The following is a 22261-nucleotide window of genomic DNA, read 5'->3' on the forward strand; positions in this document are numbered from 1 at the left end:
GATTTTGTCGGTTTCCAGGTATGGATTTTTGTCGGTGTCTATGAACAAAAAACTCTTCCAAATTCAATTAAAATGTTTGGCGAAACTCAACCAGTGGCTCTTGACCTTTCAATGGCTTGTGATATAGTTTGGCATAAAGGTCTCCTATATAAGCTTCTATCTTATGGTTTGCCAACTGTTTTTTGTAATTGGGTATCCGGTTTTCTTTCTGACCGCTCACTGCTGGTGATGGTAGAGAGCACTTTGTCTTCTAACTTCTGCACTAATGCAGGTGTTCCCCAAGGTTTAGTTCTTTCTCATCATCTTGTCAGCATTCATTTACAGTCTAACTGAAAACTCACAGAACCGACTTTCCTTCTTCCTCATTTATTCCTTCAAGTTCTTTTTTTTTGGAACAACCTTGTTTCATATACAATGTGGAGAAATTGAAGTCCAATTGAAGTCCAATGTCAACAAGTATATTCTTTCATCTTCACAACCTTCAACCCATGAACAGCTGCTGTTGTTGTTTTCATTCGTTCAGTCGCAGCCGACTTTCGGAGACCTTATGGGCGAGATGCCTCCATGCTGTCCAGTCTTCAACGGCTTCTTTCAAGTCCTTCATGCACATGCCAGTATCGCGCTTGATGGTGTCGAGTCAGCGTGTTCTCTGCCGACCTCTTCTCCTTGTTCCACTGACCTTTCCTAGCTTTATCGATTTTTCCAATGAATTGGATCGCATTACGTGACCGAAATAGATCAATCGTAGCTTGGTCATCTTGCCTTCCAATGATGTTTCTGGGTTGATGCGTTCCAAAACGTTTCTGTTCGCAACTTTCGCTGTCCATGGTACGGGAAGCAGCCTTCTCCAGCGCCAGAGCTCAAAAACGTAATTTTTTTTTCTCTCTGCTTTTTTCATTGTCCAGCTTCACACCAATAAATTGTTATGAGAAACCCTATATCATTAACCATTATGATCTTCGTTGTAAGGCTGACGTCTTTGTCTTTCCAGATCTTTTCCATGCTCATTACTGCGCTGCATTCATGTGAAATTCTTCTTTTAATTTCAGGGCCAGATTCTCTGCCTTGGTCGATCTTAGATCCAAGAAAGATGAATTCCTGAACACACTCATTGGTTCTGATTGTTGTGATAATTTTTGTTTGCTTGATGTTAAATTGCAGTCCCACTTTTTCGCTCTCATCTTTAACCATTAAAATCAATTGTGTTAGATCTTCCTCAGAGTTGTATCATCTGCTTGTCGTAAATTGTTGATGTTTCTCCAACCATTCTCACTCCAATTTCTAATTCATCCAAGTACAATTTCTTCACAACTGATTCAGTATACAAATTAAATAGAAATGGGGATAAGATACAGCTCTATCGCACACCTTTTTCGATTTCAATCCAGTCTGTATCTCCAAATGTTGTTCTGAAAGTTGCTTCTTCGTTGATGTACAATGATCTTATTAGCTCAACCAAGTGTTTCGGTATCCCTATGAACAGTAAAAAAAAGGTAGGGTAAACTGCAGCCATTATCAACCCACTGCAGGATGGAAGCCTCCTCAACGATTCATGTTGAGGGAAATGGACCATAATCTGCCACGCTGATCCAGTGCGGGTTGGCAGATCGACTGTGTTTATCAGTCAGGGGCTTGAACCCCGGTATACTCAAAGAGCGTGTGCTACTGCACTCCTGCTTCTGACCACTCGGCTACGAAGGCATGAACAGTACTAAGTACTAAAGGTTCCAGTACCTCTCGTGCTCGGGGCCTTCATAAAAAAAAAATTTTTTTTTATTTATTTTAGGGAAACATAAGTTATTTACACTAGTATTATTTTTTCTGTAACATACAATAAATTATTTAAGCTAGCAAAAGTAATTCTACAGGTATTGTAATATCCATTTCGTAAGGACTTACCCCGTTTTTGCAAAGTTGGCCCAGTAGGTCATCACCCTTTTGCTCAATTCTGCCTCTTCTCGTGTGTATCCCAAGGTTGGGTTAAGAGGCTCACCAAATATGAAATTAATCTCATCGCCATGCATCACTCCCATCCACCGAGGCCACGGATTAGCCGATGATCTGTGGGTATAGTAATACATGTAGACATCGTTGCCCGTCTCGGCGTAACGATGGGCGAAGTGGTTCACACTGCACGTGAAGTGGTAGTCGCCGACGATCTTGTCTACTGCATCTCTGTTCTTGATTGGGTCGTCAGGATTCAACCAGTCGGTGTACTCGAAGATGATGGCTTTTTGAGCGATGTCTTCTAGATACGGATTCAGTTCCTTGACCGAGCGTATGAAATCCTCGCGGGTTAGATAAACATCCTCGCGCTTCTTGAACACCTCAGTCAGATAGTATATGATAAAGTAAGTTCCCTCTTCCGTGTTGCTGCCCATCATGATCCTCGTCTTCTTGAAGTTCTTCGATTCCAGAGAAACTGATGGATGTTCATCAATAAATGCCCCGTCGACGACTGGCACGAAAGGGAATTCAACTACACCGAAATTCCCCCACTCACTGTTAACTAATTCGTATGCGTCCCTACTTCGGAGGCACTCTAGCACTGCGTCCATGTTGCTGGGATCGTGAGGACACTTGATGGCTTCTGCAAGTCGAAGACCTCTCATGATACTCTCCTCTTGGCTGATACTGGCCCATGGGGCCGTTGCAGCTCCACTCTGCATGATCGCCTGGCTGAAGAGATTGCGACTTAACGGTGATAGCAGGTGGAGACTCACGCTAACGGATCCTGCACTTTCGCCGAAAAGAGTCACATTTTGGGGATTTCCACCAAAGTAGGCGATGTTGTCGCGCACCCACTCTAGGGCCATTAGTTGATCAAATAGGCCAGCGTTTCCTGGTGCGTCGGGCCTGTCAAAGTATAGAAATCCTAGAGAGGCAATGCGGTAGTTCATTGCCACCAGAATGATCCTTTGTTCAGACACTAGGATTTTGCTGTCGTACACGTCGAGAGTGGTTGTACCACTGTAAAACCCTCCTCCATAAAACCATACCATCACTGCCGCATTTTTCGGCCGCGGTTTCGGAACCCAGACGTCAATCGTCAGGCAGTCTTCACTGAGAGGGGTATTGGCATTCCACATTGTTGATCCGCTAAAGTCTCCGAACACCTCGTCACTAATCTGATAACACGAATTGGGTTTCTCGGTTGCGTTGAAGATTCCGTCCCATGGATCAATAGGTCGCGGGTGCCGAAAACGATACTTCCCCACTGGAGCCTGAGCATAAGGAATGCCCCAAAATACGTCCAGAAGTTTTCCGGTGGCCGAACGAACAGTCATGCCTCGAACGAAACCCTTCGATGTCCTGACCACAAGGGGATCGTCTTCTATTGTGGATCGGGGTGCGCTGCGACCGACAGATACGGCACAGTAGGCTGTTAGTACGACCAGCACACTTTGGCGGACGCTGCAAGGCCAGAACCATCCCCAACCCCAGGTCCAAAGTGTTTCCATGGTAACGGTCTTCAGAGAATAAGTGGATGATCTGAAAATAGAAAATTGTTTGTTGTTAGTCAGATATAGTTAATATTCATGAACTCTCAGATTACAGAGGCATTTAGACGAATCTGTCTAATGATATAAGTCGCGTTCAGTTCAGTTTATAATCTACTATTATTATTAAAAATTAATATTAAATTATTATTATTATTAATAGCTTTAATATGTCCCGCTAATCTAGATAAGCAATGCTTATCTCAATTACTGGGGAAAATTATACTTGAGAGAAATCCACCCACTTCGCTCACTGCTTAGTCCAGTTATTTCAATTATCATGTGGAAATATTCTGTTCTCTTCCAGCTTTAGACTTCATTCATCTCTATTCCTATAGTCTTCACTGTACACTCAGAAGGTCTTCGTGATGGCACGATGGTTATAATCATCACCGTCCTCCCCCATCTTGTGATAAAAATACTTGGGTTTGAATTGAATGACGCGAGGAAGTTTTATGGACTTTTTTCACACAGTGGTTTAGTTAGTCAGTTTCGAAGGAGGATAACAATGTTTTCTTTTGTCAGTCTTTCTGAAACTCAAGTTTTTCGTCTAGAAAAACAGGTAAACCGACCAGAAACTCACCCAATTTATGGACATAATACGTATGGGCTGATAAGATATCTCTTGATTGGTATGTACTCCAAGAAATGACCGTTCAAGTTGGACAGTGCTCTCCTTCAGTCTTCTGACTAGGGCCAGCAGCTGATAAACCAGGCTAGTTTTCTGGTAAGAAAAGTGCATCCGTACTCCTTTATGACTGATCTCACAGTTCCCCATTGGATTGAGATCCATTTTCAGTGAAGATGAGAAAAGTAGGAAGAAGAATGTGTGGTACGAACTTGATGGCATGGAATGTTATCTTAATAGAAATCCTCCTTGATAGTATAGCGAGAGACTAGGGATTCTTAAAGGCCTTTCTATTTGGAGCTCCTGTCGGCAGCTGTCAAGTGGAGGGAGTAGAGTCCCTGAGTAATTCTAGGTATTTGAGTCTGTTCAACATAAAGATCGGTTAGTGAAATGATTAAACAATAACCACCATATGAACTTCCATGCAGATGAGTCAAAAACTCTTAGAATCATCAACTAGCTACTGGAAATAGTCGCCACCAAGCGAAGAGGAGGGAGGCGAGGTTATGCACCTAGTCTGGATCAAGATTTCAGTATGCTCTATTACTCAGACCACAAGTTTTGGAGTTTTTGTAGTAGGAAAAATTCCACCAAATATGATGGGCATTTGCGTTTGTCCCCGAATGTTTTCCTGACGTTTTTTCATTCTTCAAAGACTGGACACTGTTCTTTGAATAGTGAAGGGAAGCCATTCTCTGTCTGCTGTAGCAGCTGCTTACCCACAGTCACATCTCTTTAGAAGTCAGCGAGATCTTGTCTTTTCCTCATTTTTTTGCACATCTCACAAGTGGTGAACTCTTCGATTTACATATTTTTGCACATATCCCAACTCTCCATGATCTTGATAAAGTGGCCAGACAGTGTACAGTAGTGAAAAAATAAGTTTTTGGTTGTTTTCAAGGAAAAGCAACTAAACTACGTTAGATAGACCTCGCGTGTAGTACAGTACATATAAGCGCCATCTTCTCCACATTGGGTGGAAATGGCCCAGTTCGAAGTCCATCAATGAGGCAAGGAATTTTTATCGGCTTTTTTCACAACACGGCTGTTAGCCGGTCTTAGGCGAGGGTTGCACAGTTTTCCTCCCATAATCTCGGATTTTTCTTCCAGCAAACAGGCCACCTCCTCACACCAGGTGGAAAAGACGAGTTTGAGTTCTGTCGATGACGTGAGGAATTTTTATGGGCCTTTTTCACAACGTGGCTGAGTTAATCGGTCTCAGGAGAGGGCAGAGTAAATTTTTCTTTCCGGAAACTCGGGTTTTTCGTCCAGCAAACAGAAAATCGACCACAGAACACAAGTGGCCTTTGAATAAATGCAAACATTTTCTGCACAGAATTAGAATTTTTCTTGTTCCTAGTTTCAAAAATGTTGTGGACATTTTTAAAACTAGGACCAGTTTTTTTTTTCCAACTATGATCATCTTTTGTTCAAATTCCTCCTCTGAAGTTAACTTTCTAATCCGTAATCCAACAAAATGCCTTCTTTGAGTTTCGAATCAGATAAACTCGGAAATTTATTGCAAAGATAGTTAAAGCGACTAATAATCCTTGCCTAAAGCCTTTACAGATTGCCTCATTAACTCTAACTTGATATGAAGTGGAGGTAATAGGACTTTCGCATTCAATCCTTTTTGAACAAGGCTGCCTCTGCGTGGCCACTGCTTCCTTGTGCTGCGCTGGCTTCGTGCTCTGCTGTCCCATTAGTTTTGTTATTTGAGATGAAATTTGGAATAGACAGTGTCTAGACTATTCGGAAAAGAACAAATGGCACAAAATAGTCCAGGAGAGCGGAGTGTGATGCGTCTGGCTCTGCGAGTAGCCACTCTGAGTAGTTTATCCTTGTTGTTATTTGTTTATGGCTTGTTTCATGACACAAAACATATGTAGTAGTAGAGTTTTAGGAGGATTAGCGACTAAGGCCATATTGCTAGGTGTATATTGTCTGGAAATTGCATATGATCTATGGTTAGTTTTCCTTTTCTAGACGAAAAACCTCGGCTGAGACCGACTAACTCGGCCACGTTGTGAAAAAGCCCATGAATACAACGAAAAAGAAAGCGAATCAGATCGGACCCTTGTGCACTTGTTGGGGGAAAGTCTTAGATAACCTGATGTCGTTGATGAATTGAAGAGGTACTTTGCATCTGTTTTCTTTATCTGTGACAAGATACCACGAGTTGTGCGTTCAGAAATGCTTCTTTGGTTACAAGAGGATTATTTTTTCTCTGTTTTTCAAAAGCTAATTAGGAACAGTTATTTTCCCTTTTAATTATTATTAAATTTTTCCCTTTAAAAGTTGATGTCAACACGTCTGATGAAAAAGCTCAGGGTTATCTTCGGAACGTGAACGGTCGATCTCTGTACGGTTTGTGCTGTAAATCCGCACTTGGAATATTGTGTCCAAGTGTGGAGACCGCACGTAAAAAATTTATCGAGCTTCTTGAAAGGGTCCAAAGCTCATTTCGCTATCTATTTAGTAAAATGAGCCTTGGAAAGTAATGACACGGTACTGAACATTGAGTCAAAGATGCTTTCGTTCATCAATAGTTTTTTTTTTTTGAAAACTCCAAATATGAGAGGTATTAGCACCTATGGTACTTAGGACGGTGCAGCTTCTGAAGGTTAACAAGATGAAAAAAGGTATTTATTGACATTAGACTTGAATTTCTGGAGATAGCAATTTTGAGGAAGGCTGTTCCAGGAATCGGAGGTTGAATGAATAAATGAGGAAGATGAAAAGTTGGACAGTAAAGGGATGTTGCTGGTTGCAACTCGCGTTCGGCTGCTTTGGAAGAGAGAGAGCGAGAATTGTAGAAGGCAATTCAGAAGAACAGTGCCTATGGAAGTATCTGTAGAAAAGGCATGCAGCAGAAACAGAACATCTATGAGATAGAGAGTGGTGAGAGAGACTTTGTTAGAGATGAGTCATTAATTAACCTAGCTGCCCCCTTCTGCATGGAATCTAGAATCCTGAGAGAGGTTTTGTGGGCACCATCCCAGATGTGGGAACAATATTCCATGGTAGGGTGGATTTGCGATTTATACAGAGTGAGCAGCTGTTTGGAAGAAAAGTAACGCCGAGAGCGAAAGAGAAAACCAAGTTTTTTAGATGCAGAGGAAGCAATATTTGTAATGTGCTTGTGCCAAGAGAGATTATAAGTCAGGGTAATCCCCAAAAGAGATATATCATTTTGCCTAGAAATCGGAGTGTCACTAAAGATAAGCATAGGAGCAGAAGAATCCTTTTTGCGAGATATAAGACAAGACTGAGTTTTAGAAGAGTTGAAATCAACTAAGTTGTCTTTGCCCCACTGAAGAATTACATTTAAGGAATTGGTAGCAGATTTTCGAGAAGTTGAAGCTGATTGAGCAGGACAAGGTTTCTCAAAATAGAAAGTGGAATGCAATGTGCTATCATCGGCAAAAGTATGGATAGGATTTCCAGTCAATGGAAGAAGGTCATTAATATACAAGAGGAAAAGAGTGGGGGAAAGAACTGAACCTTGGGGGACATCGGCATTAGTGGAGAGGTTAGAAGACAGAGAGCCGTCTACCATTATCTGCAGTGAGCAGTTAGAGAGAAAATGGATACTAGTTACAAAAAATAGAGGCGCCTTCGTAGCCAGGTGGACAGAAGCAGTAGTGCGCTGCACACGCTTCTTGATTAGACCGGGGTTCGAGCCCATGACCACCAAATACGGAGGATGCGGAAAGGTCACGGAATGACCACCGCATATCCCCGGAGCAATATGGCCTTAGTTGCTTGCTCCTAAAAACCAAATAACAATAATAAAAACACATTTGGCAAACCATAAGATGGAAGCTTGTTTAGAAGACCTTTATGCCAAACACGATCAAAAGCCTTTTAAATATCGAGCAACTGCTTGAGTTTCACCAAACGTTTTCTCTAAATTTCTCCATAAATGGGTAATTTATGTAATTTAAGTTGATACAAATGCTCAGCTATTGAGGACATCATTCTGTTCTAAAAAACTATCGGCTTAAACACTATCTTTTTACTATTATTTAGCATATCATCAACAGAAATCATTCCCTTAAAATATTACTTTTATGCGTTCTAAGTGGAACTAGACAAACACCCGAAATTGAAACTGCACAGATGGACAAAAAAAAACAAACTGACAGAAGGTAAACGGATGAAAGAGAGACCAAAAAATCAAGAGAGGGCACGTATATTTATTATCGCTCGGGCAGGTGAGCAGGCCTGGCACAGCACACATGATTAAGCTGCAAGTAAACGAGCATCTTGTGCTCTTTGTCAATAACTGACAGGGAAAACAAACAGTAGATAGATTTCCGCGAACTACAGAAAGGAGAAGGGTCATCTAGGCACCCGTACTCAAAGAAGCGGAAATCATTTATCATACGAAGCGAACACACCATTGCGACGTTTTAAAGAGTAGATATGTTTCCCCATCCAGCATCTGTTTGGACAGCGTACCATCGAATAAGAAACACAGGAAACTTTTGACTCTTTCGATGTATGCAGTGGCTTTTTGGGTTTATTTCTTAAGTGGCTTCGAAGTGTACGTGTCACAAATGAGGTCAAGTGGTCGATGGTATCAGAAAAAGAGACACGCAGAGCCATTTAGCACTCGAGTAATCCGTGAACGACACAAGATTTATGTAACATTCAAGTGCCGTAGAAGAATCCTATCACAAGAGGGGATTCTTAAGTCATCTACAATTTCCACTTTATAATTCAGTCCTTCATAAAGAAATCTTTGATAAATTTCGCGCGAATTTCCTTTGCACGCTCATCGAGGTCATTAACGGGAATTGCATTAAAAGGCTCAGTTGATTGGGCAATAAGCAACTTAGCAACGAAAAGCGCTTTGGCGATGGGCAAAGATAAATTTCCTCCTCGTTTAATAAGAGCAGACTTAATTATCTTCTTTTTTTGCAAGGAACATTAAGATTTCCCAGCTGCCAAATGTAAACTATTACGCACTCTCCCGAGAGCTTTAAATATGATGCAAGTTTAATTCTAATGAGTAACAAGAGGATAGTTTCCTATTTCCACTTTCTCTCTCTCTCTTATTCTGTTCTATTCTATTGGCAGTACGTACGAAGAAAGATTAAATTGGAGATATTTAGACCATGGAATTATCATCCCGATTCGGAACTAAAATAACATATGGCTTATACGTGAAAGATTCAGTAAATAAGACGAATTTCAGTGGTATAGCTTCGATATGGTTTATTCCAGAAACATTAATAAACAAACTTCATCGAGAAACGCTCTTATTGGCTAAAAATTAGAATGGTACTTCAGCAACTGATCGATGAGAGCTTTCCTCGATGTCATGTATTTGTTTATGTCATCATTAAAGTTAGAGTGAGCAAAGTATAGTCAGTTCTGTTCTGGATTTTGTACTTCTGCATTGTCATCGAATTGCACCCCAGAAGTGGTTTTTTAATTAGTCGAAACACGTGAAAGTCACAAAGCATAAGTTCAAGACCGTGTGATTTCAGAGTACATGTTATGGCCTCAAATCTCAGTTCCTGGGTATATTCCACTGTTGGTCTATCCATACGAGATGGAACATTGAGCTGATCTCGATGGTACGATAATTCTTATTGAGAGGGAAAATCCCTTTACAGTCCAATTACTAACTAAATTTCAATTTATTAAATGATTCCACTGAATAAGTTCATCGGTACACTGAAATGTGTTAGGCGATCCGTTCCAATCGGTTTTAATACGCGGAGTTCATCTACTACACTCGAGTGACCATTTCTGACCCCACACCATTTGCACTTGTTTTTTGATGTTAAAATATTGTCATCATACAATGTAAACATTCTTCAGTAAACTTGTTCAAACACCTTCGAACAATAAAATCGAATGGCACGATTGCTCAACAGTGTTATAATCCAAAACAGCTGCTATTTTGAAAAGTCAGCGCCAACATTGCCAACTTTATATTGCGAAACTACGAGTTAAGAGGTTAATGGGGTAGCCGAGTGGTCAGGATTGCGAATGCAATAGCACACGCTCTTTGAGTGGACTGTGGTTCAAGCCCTTGACTGCTAAATACGATTAACGATTGTATTTATGATTTATCAACTGCAAATATTAGCGAATCACGGCAAGCACTTAATGGACTTTAAAGGAGGCTTAATAATCGGATGGCATATCAGCAATTTCTTTTCTGCTACTAAATTTTCACTAAATCGGCTGCGACAAACTGATGAAAAGGAATTACCGATCCCTGAAGAAAGCGATGAAAGCGAACCGAGCTTTGAAAGCGTTACGCTTGAGGGTCAGTTGTCCACAGGAATGTCAAATAACTGCACAGCATGGGTTTCCATGGTAAAGTAACTGCTCACAATTCTCACATCATCCTAACGAAAGTTTGACGTCGTTTGCAGTGGCTCTTAGCTAATCGTACTTGGACCCTGGAACAGTGGAAAATAGGCCTTGTGGAGCACACATTCCATCGCCTGATGGAACAGATCCTGTGGAACACATATTCAATCGGGATGGTAGTTAGCCGGTCTCTGGATCCCTGATTCTAGGTTTTTCTGGCAGCCCAACGCGCAATTTGGCTTGAACACACTTGTACAGATATACATAATAGCGTAGTGTGGCCCTTTAATTATAAAAATAATAAGAAAAACAATATTCCTATACTTGAATTCAATCGAACGCCTTTGGGATGCAGTGGAATGATAGTTCAGGGCTCGGCAAATAGGTCTCTTTTCTGCATTGATCAAATATGGTGATCTCTCCAAGAACTGCTCGAAAGTGTTTCATGACTTGATGGGTTCTGTCATTCGAAAAAGAGATGGCATACACCTTAGTAATTTGTTCATCAAATCGTGTTTATCCAAACATGATCGGTGTCCGAGTACATTAGAAAAGTCTTCCCTTCACCAGGTGGAAAAGACCTGAGTTTGAGTACCGTCGATGAAGTGAGGAATTTTAATGGACGTTTCCACAACGTGACTGAGTTAGTCGGTCTCAGGCGAGGGTAGCATAGTTTTTTCTCCTGGAAATTAGGTTCCAGCAATCAGAAAATCAACCATTGAATATACGCAATTTACAGACAATATATATGGAGCAATATGGCCTTCTTCTTTTCTTCTTCTTGGTCCTTAGCTGGCAGCTGAGGGAGGCGGTTGGCCACGCAACCAGTATGCTGATGTAGGTGCCGCAGGGTTTCGGACTTGCTCTGTGATGTTCTTCCATACTTTACGATCCATGGCGTCAGTCCTGGCCTGGTTAAGGTCGAGACGTCGGCTCTTTGTCATTTTCCACTTGCTTGGCCCACGTTTTCCTAGGCGCGTCCGTTGGATGCTCCATTGGGTGGGTCGTTGTCTCCAATGGAGTGTGGATGGTATTCTGTTCGAGCCCATTCTACATACATGGCCAAACCATCTAAGCCTTCGCTTCTGGATTTGGTCGGCAACGGTTTGTTGCTGTTGGCATCTGGCGCGGATGGTATCATTAGTGATGCGGTCACGAAGTGAGATGCCCAAAATCTGCCGCAGGCATCGCATTTGGAATACCTCAAGTTTGTTTAAATCTAGCTTGAGACAAATCCATGTTTCTGATCCGTAAAGGAGAATGGGCAGGATCAAAGTCCGGAAGAGTCGGATTTTAGTCTTTGAGGAAATGTTGGTCCTCTTCCACAGACACCATTTGAGCGAGGCGAACGCAGTAGCCGCCTGTCCAATTCTGCTGTGGATTCCATGGTGGATGCAACTTTCTTCTCCTGGACCAGCGACCCAAGGTATTTAAAGTCCTGCACTTGCTCGATCTGGACGCCTTCGAGATAGATGGTGGCTTGAGACCCATCTGTTGTCAGGGCCTTTGTCTTATCAGCATTGATCTTCAAACCGTATGGCCGGGCAATGCGGGCAATGTCGTAGAGGATGTCCGTGGCTTCAGAGTCGTTACCAGCAAAGATAGCACTATCATCGGAAAACATAGGTCAGTCACATAGTGATCCTTGTCATATTATATGCCCCGTCTGTTTCTGAATGCTTGCTCATAATGGCATCGACCACGATGTTGAAAAGCAACGGGGAGGCTACATCCCCTTGGCGGACTCCAGTTTGGATGGTAAATTCCTCAGATAAATCGTTCTGGATGCGCACCTGGCTGGTTAAACCGTTGTATGCTGTTTGGAGGAGTGTGATGACTTTTCGAGGTACATGTTCGACCTCTAGTAGTTTCCATGGCCTTAGTCGCTGATACTCCAAATTATTTTAACAAGGAACCAGAAGGTCCTTGAGGCTGTCGCTGACATTCTCTCAGATATGCCAGACAAGCTGTGCTTGCAATCTGGGAGTCTAAAATACTGATGGAGCTGATATTTGAGTGACACTCAAGTCAAGTGGACCCAATTTCGGCATAGTTCGGACGGTCTGTGACAGCCAAATCCTCTGATTGCACCTTCACGTTGGTGGGACTGTTAGAAATCCTGGGCATAAACCCCATGTGCGAGCGCACTGTGGGTGACCAGCAAGGTCCGAACCAACGTCGAGGTGTGGCACCCACATCACACGGAGAAATGCCACCCCTCTGTGTTACCAGGCAATACTAGTGGTAGATGACTCGCATCAACCGATGCAAAACCACCACTTTGCTTATTGGTGGCTTAAAGTAGTGGAACCCATGTTTAGTTCACAGAGGTAAGTTCCGGTCAACCCTTCCCCATCTCTTCCATCATGAGGTATAATTAACGTCTTTTGAAGTTATGATGAACACCATGGCGAGATCCAAAATTCCTTGCATTGCGAGGGTACACCACTAAAACGGTATTTGCAGGCAGGCCGGTAATTAGTACACTGGACCGAACCTATTCGCAAACATCGCAAACACTTCCTAGTTCATTTCCCAAATATACGTGGTCTCAGTTCTAATCTCAACGATGTCCATTTCCACTTGCAGTCTGCCAAACCCCATGCACTTTTTCTGACAGAATCTCAGTTATCTGTTGATTCAGCCAATGCTCATCTCAGTTGCCCAAATTATTCGTTGTATGATTCTTTCACATCAAAGGTGGTAATTGTGCATATGTCCGTTCCGATATTCCCTGTCAGAAACTTGGTAATTTGGAATCTCCTCTTTTTGATATTCTCTGGCTTAAAATCTCTCTACCTCATTGTGTCAAATTCATCTGTTGTTTCTACCGTTCTCCCAACTCCACTAATCACTTGGAACTCTTTGACTTCCTCTCTTTGCAACTTGACTTTCTCCAGTGCAACTTTCCTAACGGTGACGTGATTTTCTTGATGATTTTAATGTTCACAACTCCAGCTGGCTTCCTTTTTCTAGTCACACCGACCCGGCTGGTCAAGATGCTGAGGATTTTGCAATTACTAATGACCTTGCACAGATTATTCATTTACCTACAAGAATACCGAACAATCCTAACCATACAGCCAACACACTCGATCTTCTTCTCACAAACAACTCTTCTAAGTACCCGGTTGAAGTGAATGGTCCTTTAGGCACTTCAGATCACAACTTGGTGATTGTCTCTTCTCCAATGGAACCTTTATCTCATGCCTATTCCCAACATCGTGCTGTTTGTCATTACAAGAATGCAAAATGGGATGACCTGCGAGATTTCTTTTCTTTTTTTCCTTGGTCGGATTACTGTTTCAAAACTGCTGATGTCAACGTTTGCTCAGATTGTGTCAGTGAAACAATTCCTGTAGGAGTGGAATCCTTTATTTCGCATTCCACGTTAAAATCTCGTCCTTTATCTAAATCTTGGTTTTCCAATAAATGTGCTAAGGCTGTTCAAGAGAAGAATGTTGCATATCGTAATTGGCTTGTTTCCAACTCTTCAGTTACACTTTTTGCTTACACCAGAGTTTGAACAATTTTAAAGCAGTTATTGATCAATCCAAACTAGAGTTTGAACAGGCTAGGAGTAGAAAACTTGCTTCTTGCCCTAATGGTAGCCGAGTATTCCGGTCTCTTGCCAAAGCATATCCGCAACTTTTACTCTTCTCTGCTCCCACCTCTGTCCAAACCAGATGGTTCTGTTGTCACTTCAGCCAAGGATAAAGCTGACCTGCTAGCATCCCATTTTTCTTCCAGCTGATGTATTAATGATCCTGGTAAAACACCTCGCACCATTCCCAACACGCTCCATTCAATGCCTCCTGTGGTCTTCCGTCAAAAGGATGTCAGAAGGATTTTGACGAATCTTGATGCTAAGAAAGCTCCGAGTTCTGATGGCATTTCTCCACTTGTTCTCAAAACCTGTGCTCCTGAATTTACTCCTGTTCTTTGCCGCCTTTTTCACTTTGTTATTCCAAAGGTGTTTTTCCTCCTGCTTGGAAATTTGCTCATATCCAGCCAGTTCCTAAAAAGGGTAACAAATCCCTCCCATCCAATTATCGTCCCATTGCAATTACTTCTACTCTTTCTAAAGTAATGGAGAAATCAATTAACCACAACTCTTGAACTACTTAGAAACCTTCTGTCTGATCAACTATCTCCAGTACGGATTCCGTCAGTGTCGATCCACTGGTGATATTCTGGCTTATGCCACCCATTTATAGACAATTCAATGGAAAGGTTCGGTGAAACACAAGTAGTTGCTCTTGACATATCAAAGGCTTTTATCGTGTTTGGCATAAAGGTCTTCTAAACAAGCTTCCATCTTATGGTTTGCCAACTGTTTTTAGTAATTGGTTATCCAGTTTTCTCTCTGATCGCTCACTGAGGGTGATGGTAGATGGCTCTCTGTCTTCTAACTTCTCAACTAATGCCGGTGTCCCCCAAGGTTCAGTTCTTTCCCCCACTCTTTTCCTCTTGTATATTAATGACCTTCTTCCATTGACTGGAAATCCTATCCATAGTTTTGCCGATGATAGCACATTGCATTCAACTTTCCATTTTGAGAAACCTTGCCCTACTCAATCAGATTCAACTTTTCGAATATCCGCTACCAATTCCTTAAATGCCAATCTTCAGGTAATTCTCCAGTGGGAGAAAGACAACTTAGTTGATTTCAACCCTTCTAAAACTCAGTCTTGTCTTATATCTCGCAAAAAGGATTCTTCTGCTCCTATGCTTATCTTTAGTGACACTCCGATTTCTAGGCAAAATGATATATCTCTTTTGGGGATTACCCTGACTTCTAATCTCTCTTGGCTCAACACATTACAAATATTGCACAAACACATTACAAATATTCTTCCAAACAGCTGCTCACTCTGTATAAATCGGAAATCCGCCCAGCCATGGAATATTGTTCCCACATCTGGGGTGGTGCCCCCAAAACCTCTCTCAGTCTTCTAGATTCCATTCAGAAGAGGGCAGTTAGGTTAATTAATGATTCATCTCTAACAGAGTCTCTCCACTCGCTGTATCATAGACGTACTGTTTCTGCTGCATGCCTCTTCTACAGATACTTCCATAGGCACTGTTCTTCTGAATTGGCTTCTATAATTCCCGCTCTCTCTCTCTCAAAACAGTCCGAACACGGGCAGCCACCAGCCATCATCCATTTACTGTCCAACCGCAAACTCACAGAACCAACTTTTCCTCGTTTATTCATTCAACAGCCGTTTTCTGGAACAACCTTCCTTCATACATATTTCCTGAAAATTAATCTACAGAAGTTCAAGTCCAATATCAACAAATATCTTCTTTCGTCTTCTCAACGTCCAACCCAAGCACGGTACTAAGTACTATAGGTTCTAATACTTACTAAGTTATAAGTTCTAATACCTCTCGTGTATGGGGTTTTCATTAAAAAAAAAAAAAAAAAAAAAGAAAGACTGACTGACTGATTTCCACTTGAATCGTTCTTTCATTTGATGACAAAAAGAAAAAAAAAAAAAAAAACATAATAGCCATTCTTACGTCGATTATTTTAAACTACTCGACTGAGCGAATGAAACTGTTATATGGAAATCGTTAGCCGAAATGTTTCTTTCTCTTTTTAGAGAAATACAGCAGAGGAAGACCCACACGTGTAAAAAATGAATGTTCTATACAAGATCTTCAAATTGCGTTGCAGTGGAAAAGAGACTGAAAACGAACTTAAAGTTCCTTAACCGTTAATTGCCTTAGGTCTGTCTGCTGCTTTAAGATCTATCCAACCATCCATTCCCAAGTCAGAGAACACTGTAGGACCAGAGAAGTAATTAAAACTTGTAATAACCTACCAACTTTGAATCCTTTCAGGCTCGATGAAGGCGATGCTTATTCGAAATGCCATCAAAGTTGCCGACTGTCTCGCATCAGGTTAAATCTCTGCGAGGATCAGTATAATGAATCTCTTTCGAGATTAAAGGAAGCATGCCGCTCGCGTTCATGTATGTACAGAGCTGTCATTACTAATTACCGTTTTCACATATCATTAATGAAAATCATGGGGCAGAAACCTTTCAAATTAATGGTTAACTCATTTCTTCATACCCTTAAAGTGATAAGGCTTGCAATCTTCACTCTTGATTATTCTACTAAAAGTAAAGCCAGTTTTAATTCCCGAACCGTGTGCACTGCAGTCTATATCTATTAGATATATATATCTTTATTGCAATCAGTAAATGGTTTTACCTGGATGCTTGATGCAATACCCATAACAGCAACAATTGCAAACAAATAATTTAGGCCTACCATGACTTAGATTACATCTACAATAAAGTCCGTTTTTAAAATCGAATTTAGTATCTCTTACTAGTACAGTATATAAATTCTTTAATCCTCCAGCGGGCAAGTTGGTGGTAAATGTCCACCATATGTCTTAAATATGACCATCAATACAAAGCATATTCCAGCGCTAAAAGATTTCCTGGTCAATAATGGAAGATTTCCTTTGTGGAAGACTACAGCTTCAACAGAACTGTTTTCTTCTTATCAAAACAATCCTTGGCCAGTTTAATACGTCCACTTGAATGCGGATTGAAGCGCACAAATCTGGTTCTAGTTCTTTTATCAAGCGTGCTCATGCTTTTCTTTGTCTGACATTGCCTGCATCAGTTTATAAATTTAGTTTCTTTTTGCTCTAGACTTGGTGGATTGCCTGTTCAGGACGCCTCCTGAATGTTAGATGAACTATGCGGTAGTACTCTGTGACGATACATAACTCTGAAAAATAGCCACAAATGAGTGTACTGTTACGTTCTTTAGTTGTTTCCGGCCACTTTGCTACAAAGGAAGCAGGGATCACCAATACCCATTCACGCCTCTCGAAGAGATGGGCCTGGACTAGAGTCTTGAGCAAATTCACGTGGATGGAGGGATATTTTTCAAAAACATGCATTTTTTTTTCATAATTCAAGTACTAAAACCAAAGAAATGCACTTTTTAATATGACAGGAGGGGGTGTCAAAATGGGATTGAGGTCAAAAGAGTTTCAACTCCATTTCAAGCATTTTATGTTGTTTCTTTTTCGGATGAATGGTAGAGAGTATGGTCCTGGTATAAAATGGCATTCCCAGTTGTCTAGCTTATTCCATTCACACAACACTTTCTTTGCTAAAATTGGTATGTATTTGTCCCTATTCATCATCCCATCTATATGTAGAAGAAATCCAGTGCCTTGATACGAAAAACAACTCCAAATTTTTTTTTATATTTGGTGTTTTAGCAGTCTGCTGAATATGCTTAGTAGATACACCTTCTCCAACTGACCTCCTTACATGTGTAAGTCTCATTCCCTGCACCTTCAAAATGGCTTTCATCAGAAAACAGAACTTTACTCCAATCTTTCTCATTTCAGCTTTTACTGTTGGTCCAGTTCAGTCTTCTTTATAGTTTGAGTCAAAAGTTGCTTTTTGATTGGTTTACCAACTCTCCGGCCAGTCTCTAAAAGTCTACGATGGACTGTTGAATCATGTATTTGCATACCATTTCCAGCCAAATCCTTTTGTAATTCAGAACTGGTCATACGAGGATCTATCTTGCTTCTTCTGAATACACAGGCATCAATTTTGAGTGGCGTTTTTATTTCCCAAAAGAAAAACACCACATCGGCCTTTTCTTTGAGGCAAAATTAAACCTATCTCATATTCACCTTGATTATTTTATTAATCCCAAACTAACTCTATGTAAGGTTACGGTCTTAGAACGTTTTATTGTCTTAAAGATGGATGGGAATATTTGTGGTAATAGTAATTTTGAGCTTACTCTTGTTTGAAGTCCCTCTAGAGAGACCTTTATAGAGTTAATAATAAATTGATTTTATTTCAGTAACTGGGTACAAAATACTCTAAAAAATCCTCCGCATTATGACTTCCTAATATTGAGCCTCCACAATACCAGCGCCCGTTAATTTCCAAGCCTAACAAGGCATTTCCTGTGCGAACTTTTCTAAAAGCAACTTCCTCTTCACATACAATGACGTAAGCTGGAACTCTACAAGTTCGGTGCTTGCGTTGTCATGGCGACGGTCGACCCCACCAATGAGGAACGTTAAACGGTCTGTTGTAAAAGTTTCGAAAGATGTGACGTAAAACAGTGTTCGATTTGTGCTTAAAAGTTTGACAGGGATGAAAAATCGTCTTGTCGTTGCCGATTTTAAGATCATTTTGAAGAGGGAGAAAATCGTTTTCAATCTCATCAAACGTTGCGGTTAATAGCTTGCGGGAGCCAAGGTGTATATCATTAATAACACCGAGGTAATTAATGACTCTTTCTTTCCGCGGAGGAATAAAAAGGACAAAACTTTCTAACAAAATAATGGAACGGTCGTGGGTATAACAGCGAGTGTTGATTAACACGTGCTTCTTGCTGACACCTAGTAACATATGATGGGTAGTAACAAAGGCTTAGTGGAGGTAATCTTTTAAAAATAGCACTTGCCCTCTTCAGAACTTGAAAACATATTTCCACCTTTTGAAATATAAGTTCTAAGTATTTACAACTTTTATTGACGAGTAGTAGATGATGAAAAAATAAAAGTGAAGAACTCGTGGTTGTCAGTTGGACAAAAACCATAAATTCCGAGGTCTGTCTAGATGTCCTGTACAGTAATGCGTTACCTATTTTGTGGCAGCACGTTAGAAAAGGTCCATACCTGTATCACCAGAGCAAAGCTCCATCATACTTCTCACGTTATGACAGACTGGTTTGAGGACATGAGGGCGAAAAGTTGGACTGGCCAGTGCAGTTTACTAACCTCGGTCCTACAGAAAACCTCGAAGATGGATCGGATGGTCAGATGGCGAGGAGAAACTACCCAAAAACTGGTACCACAATGACTCGAGGCTCTAATAAAGTTTTCAGCACAAGTTATTAGCTTTCAAAATCACTTAAATCTTTCATGTTGTCCAATCTCGACTGAATTGTATGCATGAAGAATTCCTGCGTGCCTATCCACCTGTTTTGTATCGTATGGTAGACATAATAAAGTGATCCCTCAGTGCACTTCTCAAAGTTGAGAAATAGTTCCCCACAAGGACTATTTTCCAACCATATAAGCATATAACAGTTCCTTCGGAGGAACTTTTATATGCATTTTTTCCATAGCCGGGTTAATTGCCATTGGATGATTGTTGAATGTTGTTTTTTTACCCATTCCAGAAACTGGTTTTCATCCCGAAAAATCTATGAACCAACAATAGAACACATGCAGTTTTGTAGATACGATAAATTGACTCCTCTTGCCTTAGTTGTCTTAATACAGTTCTAAACAACCTGATCCGGTTTTCTATAAGAAATTGCCTCTTTAACAACGTTGTGGGATTTCTTCAGAAGATCCAAAATGAACCTTTCGGCGAAGTTTGAACACTCAGTAATTGAATGAAGTCAGATGGAGACAAATCAGAAGAATGGAGTATGTCGAGGGCGCTAAAATCGATATCAGTAAACTATTTCCAGAAGTGCTTCCAGTCATGGTAGAAGAGAATGGCTTCAGGTAGAACTGCACAGAACTATTTTGAACGAGAATAGAAATCAAATAACTAGTAAGTTCAATATTAACTTATAAAATTATTCTGGACTTTTCTTGCAAGAAAACCTATTATGTCTCAAGAAAGTCACAGGCTTTGCTGCACTAGTCAAATAAATAACAAAAAAAAAAAAAAAAATCCCTTTTGTGTTTTCCTCCTTAGGTAACTGTCCCAAACTGTCAGCATCAACTATCCACGGAGGTCAGGCTGGGTGCACTTTCTTCAGATTTCATCAAGGCAGGTTGCCCGTCTTTGGACTCTTTCAGAGAGCTTAATGTCTTTTTTTAGGTTCGGTCTCCATATCTGGACACAGTATTCGAGCGTGGTTTGCAATTAACTTGTATACAGAGGGATTATAGCCGTTTTCCTCTACAAGCAATTTATAAGATATTTACTCCACGCTATTCTAACAATTGCAAGGAGGAACCTGGAAACAAAAGTTTAAGCTCATACATGTTGATCTTATCCTGAATGAGAGAACAACCCACCAAATGGAGAACATATCCGTATAGATCGATCTCCACAGTGCAGGTAGTATTTTTAAAAATGTCACTGTGGAATAGCCTTCAGGATCCTGGCCACTATGATCATCGTTCAGTCCAAATCATGAGAAGGATCCTACACTATGCTCTGCCCCTTCCCCAAACTTCATTTTAAGCACGATACACTTTATAGTAAGTAGCATTCTTCGGATTATGTTCTTGTGCTTCTGTTTGCCCAAAGAGATAGTCATTAAGAACTATTTCTCCATGATTATTATCGGTCCTTAGGATAGGGTTCAATTATTTATGTGAGTAGAGTATCATGGGCATGGCTTTCCTGTTCGCTTGGCTATCTTTTCAATAGCTCAGTGTCTCCAGATCTTTAGGAATCTAATTTGCAATCATTATGCCCTAATTTTTTTTACTTAATATATATTTTTCACATTTAGAAAGCAGACGTTTCTTACACTGTGTCTGTATGTTTCTCTTCCCTGGTGGAAGTTTAAATTTACTTCCCTTGGGGGATAGGTGGAACTTTGACGTGACATTCTTCGCACCGTGGCCGACTTAGCTGGTAATTGTCAGCTTTTTGATCACATACTAATTGGAATACTCTTAGTTACTTAAAAGAACCTCCTTTGATTAACAAAGAGATTAACAGACGGAATCTTCCGAGTTGGAACGTGTCTTGCAGAAAAAACAAAATATGAAGGACAAGTTGAATAAAACATTTGTTCTCTCAAGAGTTTCAAGTTGATGATTAGATAATTATCGTTTTTTTAGGAGTTCTGTGTTTAGAGGAAATCAAAGCTCCTTTATGTACTAGAAATCCATTAATGGAGTACTGTTTTTGAAAGTATACCCAAGTGATTTATGAGTATCCGCTATTAAATAGTCTAAAATTGGACCACTAATCTGTTAAAAATGTGTGCTTCTGTTTGCCTCAATAAACCCAATAAAATGGATTGTAAATGACGCAACAAAATCGTACGCGTCACTTACTCTCCAATGTTTATTGAGCGATGGAGAATTCTGGCAGGTTTATCAAACGCCAGTTATCGCAGAAGTCAGGCGACCTTCGAAATCTCGATTCTAGTAACACTCCCGTTTGCCTTGAAAATCTATAAAGTGACATTGGTAATGATATCTTTTATAAATTATCAATTTAGGAAGCGTAACTTTCATGGAAAATTTCATTAAATGGATTACTTGTCTTACGCTTTCCATTTGTAGCTTCAAATTGGCAACTCGATCAGTCAATGGGTTTATATTTGTAGTTGGACTGCATCAAGAATGCATCTTTGTGAATTTACTCCCCAGGTATTATGATCGAGAATTTCCAGTATTCGATTATCGAATTTTCAGATATGAAACAACGGAACTGACAAAATACTTGTCAGTTGGCGCCGTCCCTTTTCTTTGCCCTTCAGAAAGTCATTAGTTTAATGATTTTTTGGAAATATATTGAATATAGGTTGGTAATGACTAACATCTGGCGATCTTCCCAAAGAACCATTATGAACAATGCACATGAAATCGGGCTAAACAAATGTCATCAGTATAACATTAAGTCTTCCAGTTTTCTTTTCCTATATTTATTAGTCTTTCATTCTTACTATTCTCTACTAAAAGGAGGCTCTTGAGGGTACGTGTTGGTCGAAGTTGATAAATATTTTTCATTGGAATTGCATGGGTTTTTCACTGTGGCTGAGTTAATCATTTTTTTTTTGGGTGGGCGCATGGAAATTGAGTTTT

The 22261-nt window shown here is 40.5% G+C and overlaps 1 protein-coding gene across 2 annotated transcripts in view; it reads right to left on the reverse strand.

Annotated features, from left to right (window-relative positions):
* LOC150084308 (acetylcholinesterase-like) overlaps window positions 1-22261 on the reverse strand; it is a 113001-nt gene that overhangs the window by 26454 nt on the left and 64286 nt on the right. For both annotated transcript variants that reach the window (XM_090375971.1, XM_090375973.1), the window contains exon 2: window positions 1900-3492. In XM_090375971.1, coding sequence (XP_090232097.1) covers window positions 1900-3461 — 1562 coding nt within the window. In that variant the 5' untranslated portion in view covers window positions 3462-3492. The remainder of the gene's footprint in view (window positions 1-1899; window positions 3493-22261) is intronic.

The sequence above is a fragment of the Mastigoproctus giganteus genome, chromosome 6 (genome assembly GCF_048544385.1).
Source record: "Mastigoproctus giganteus isolate SK-2022 chromosome 6, ASM4854438v1, whole genome shotgun sequence".
NCBI classification, from domain to species: domain Eukaryota; kingdom Metazoa; phylum Arthropoda; class Arachnida; order Uropygi; family Thelyphonidae; genus Mastigoproctus; species Mastigoproctus giganteus.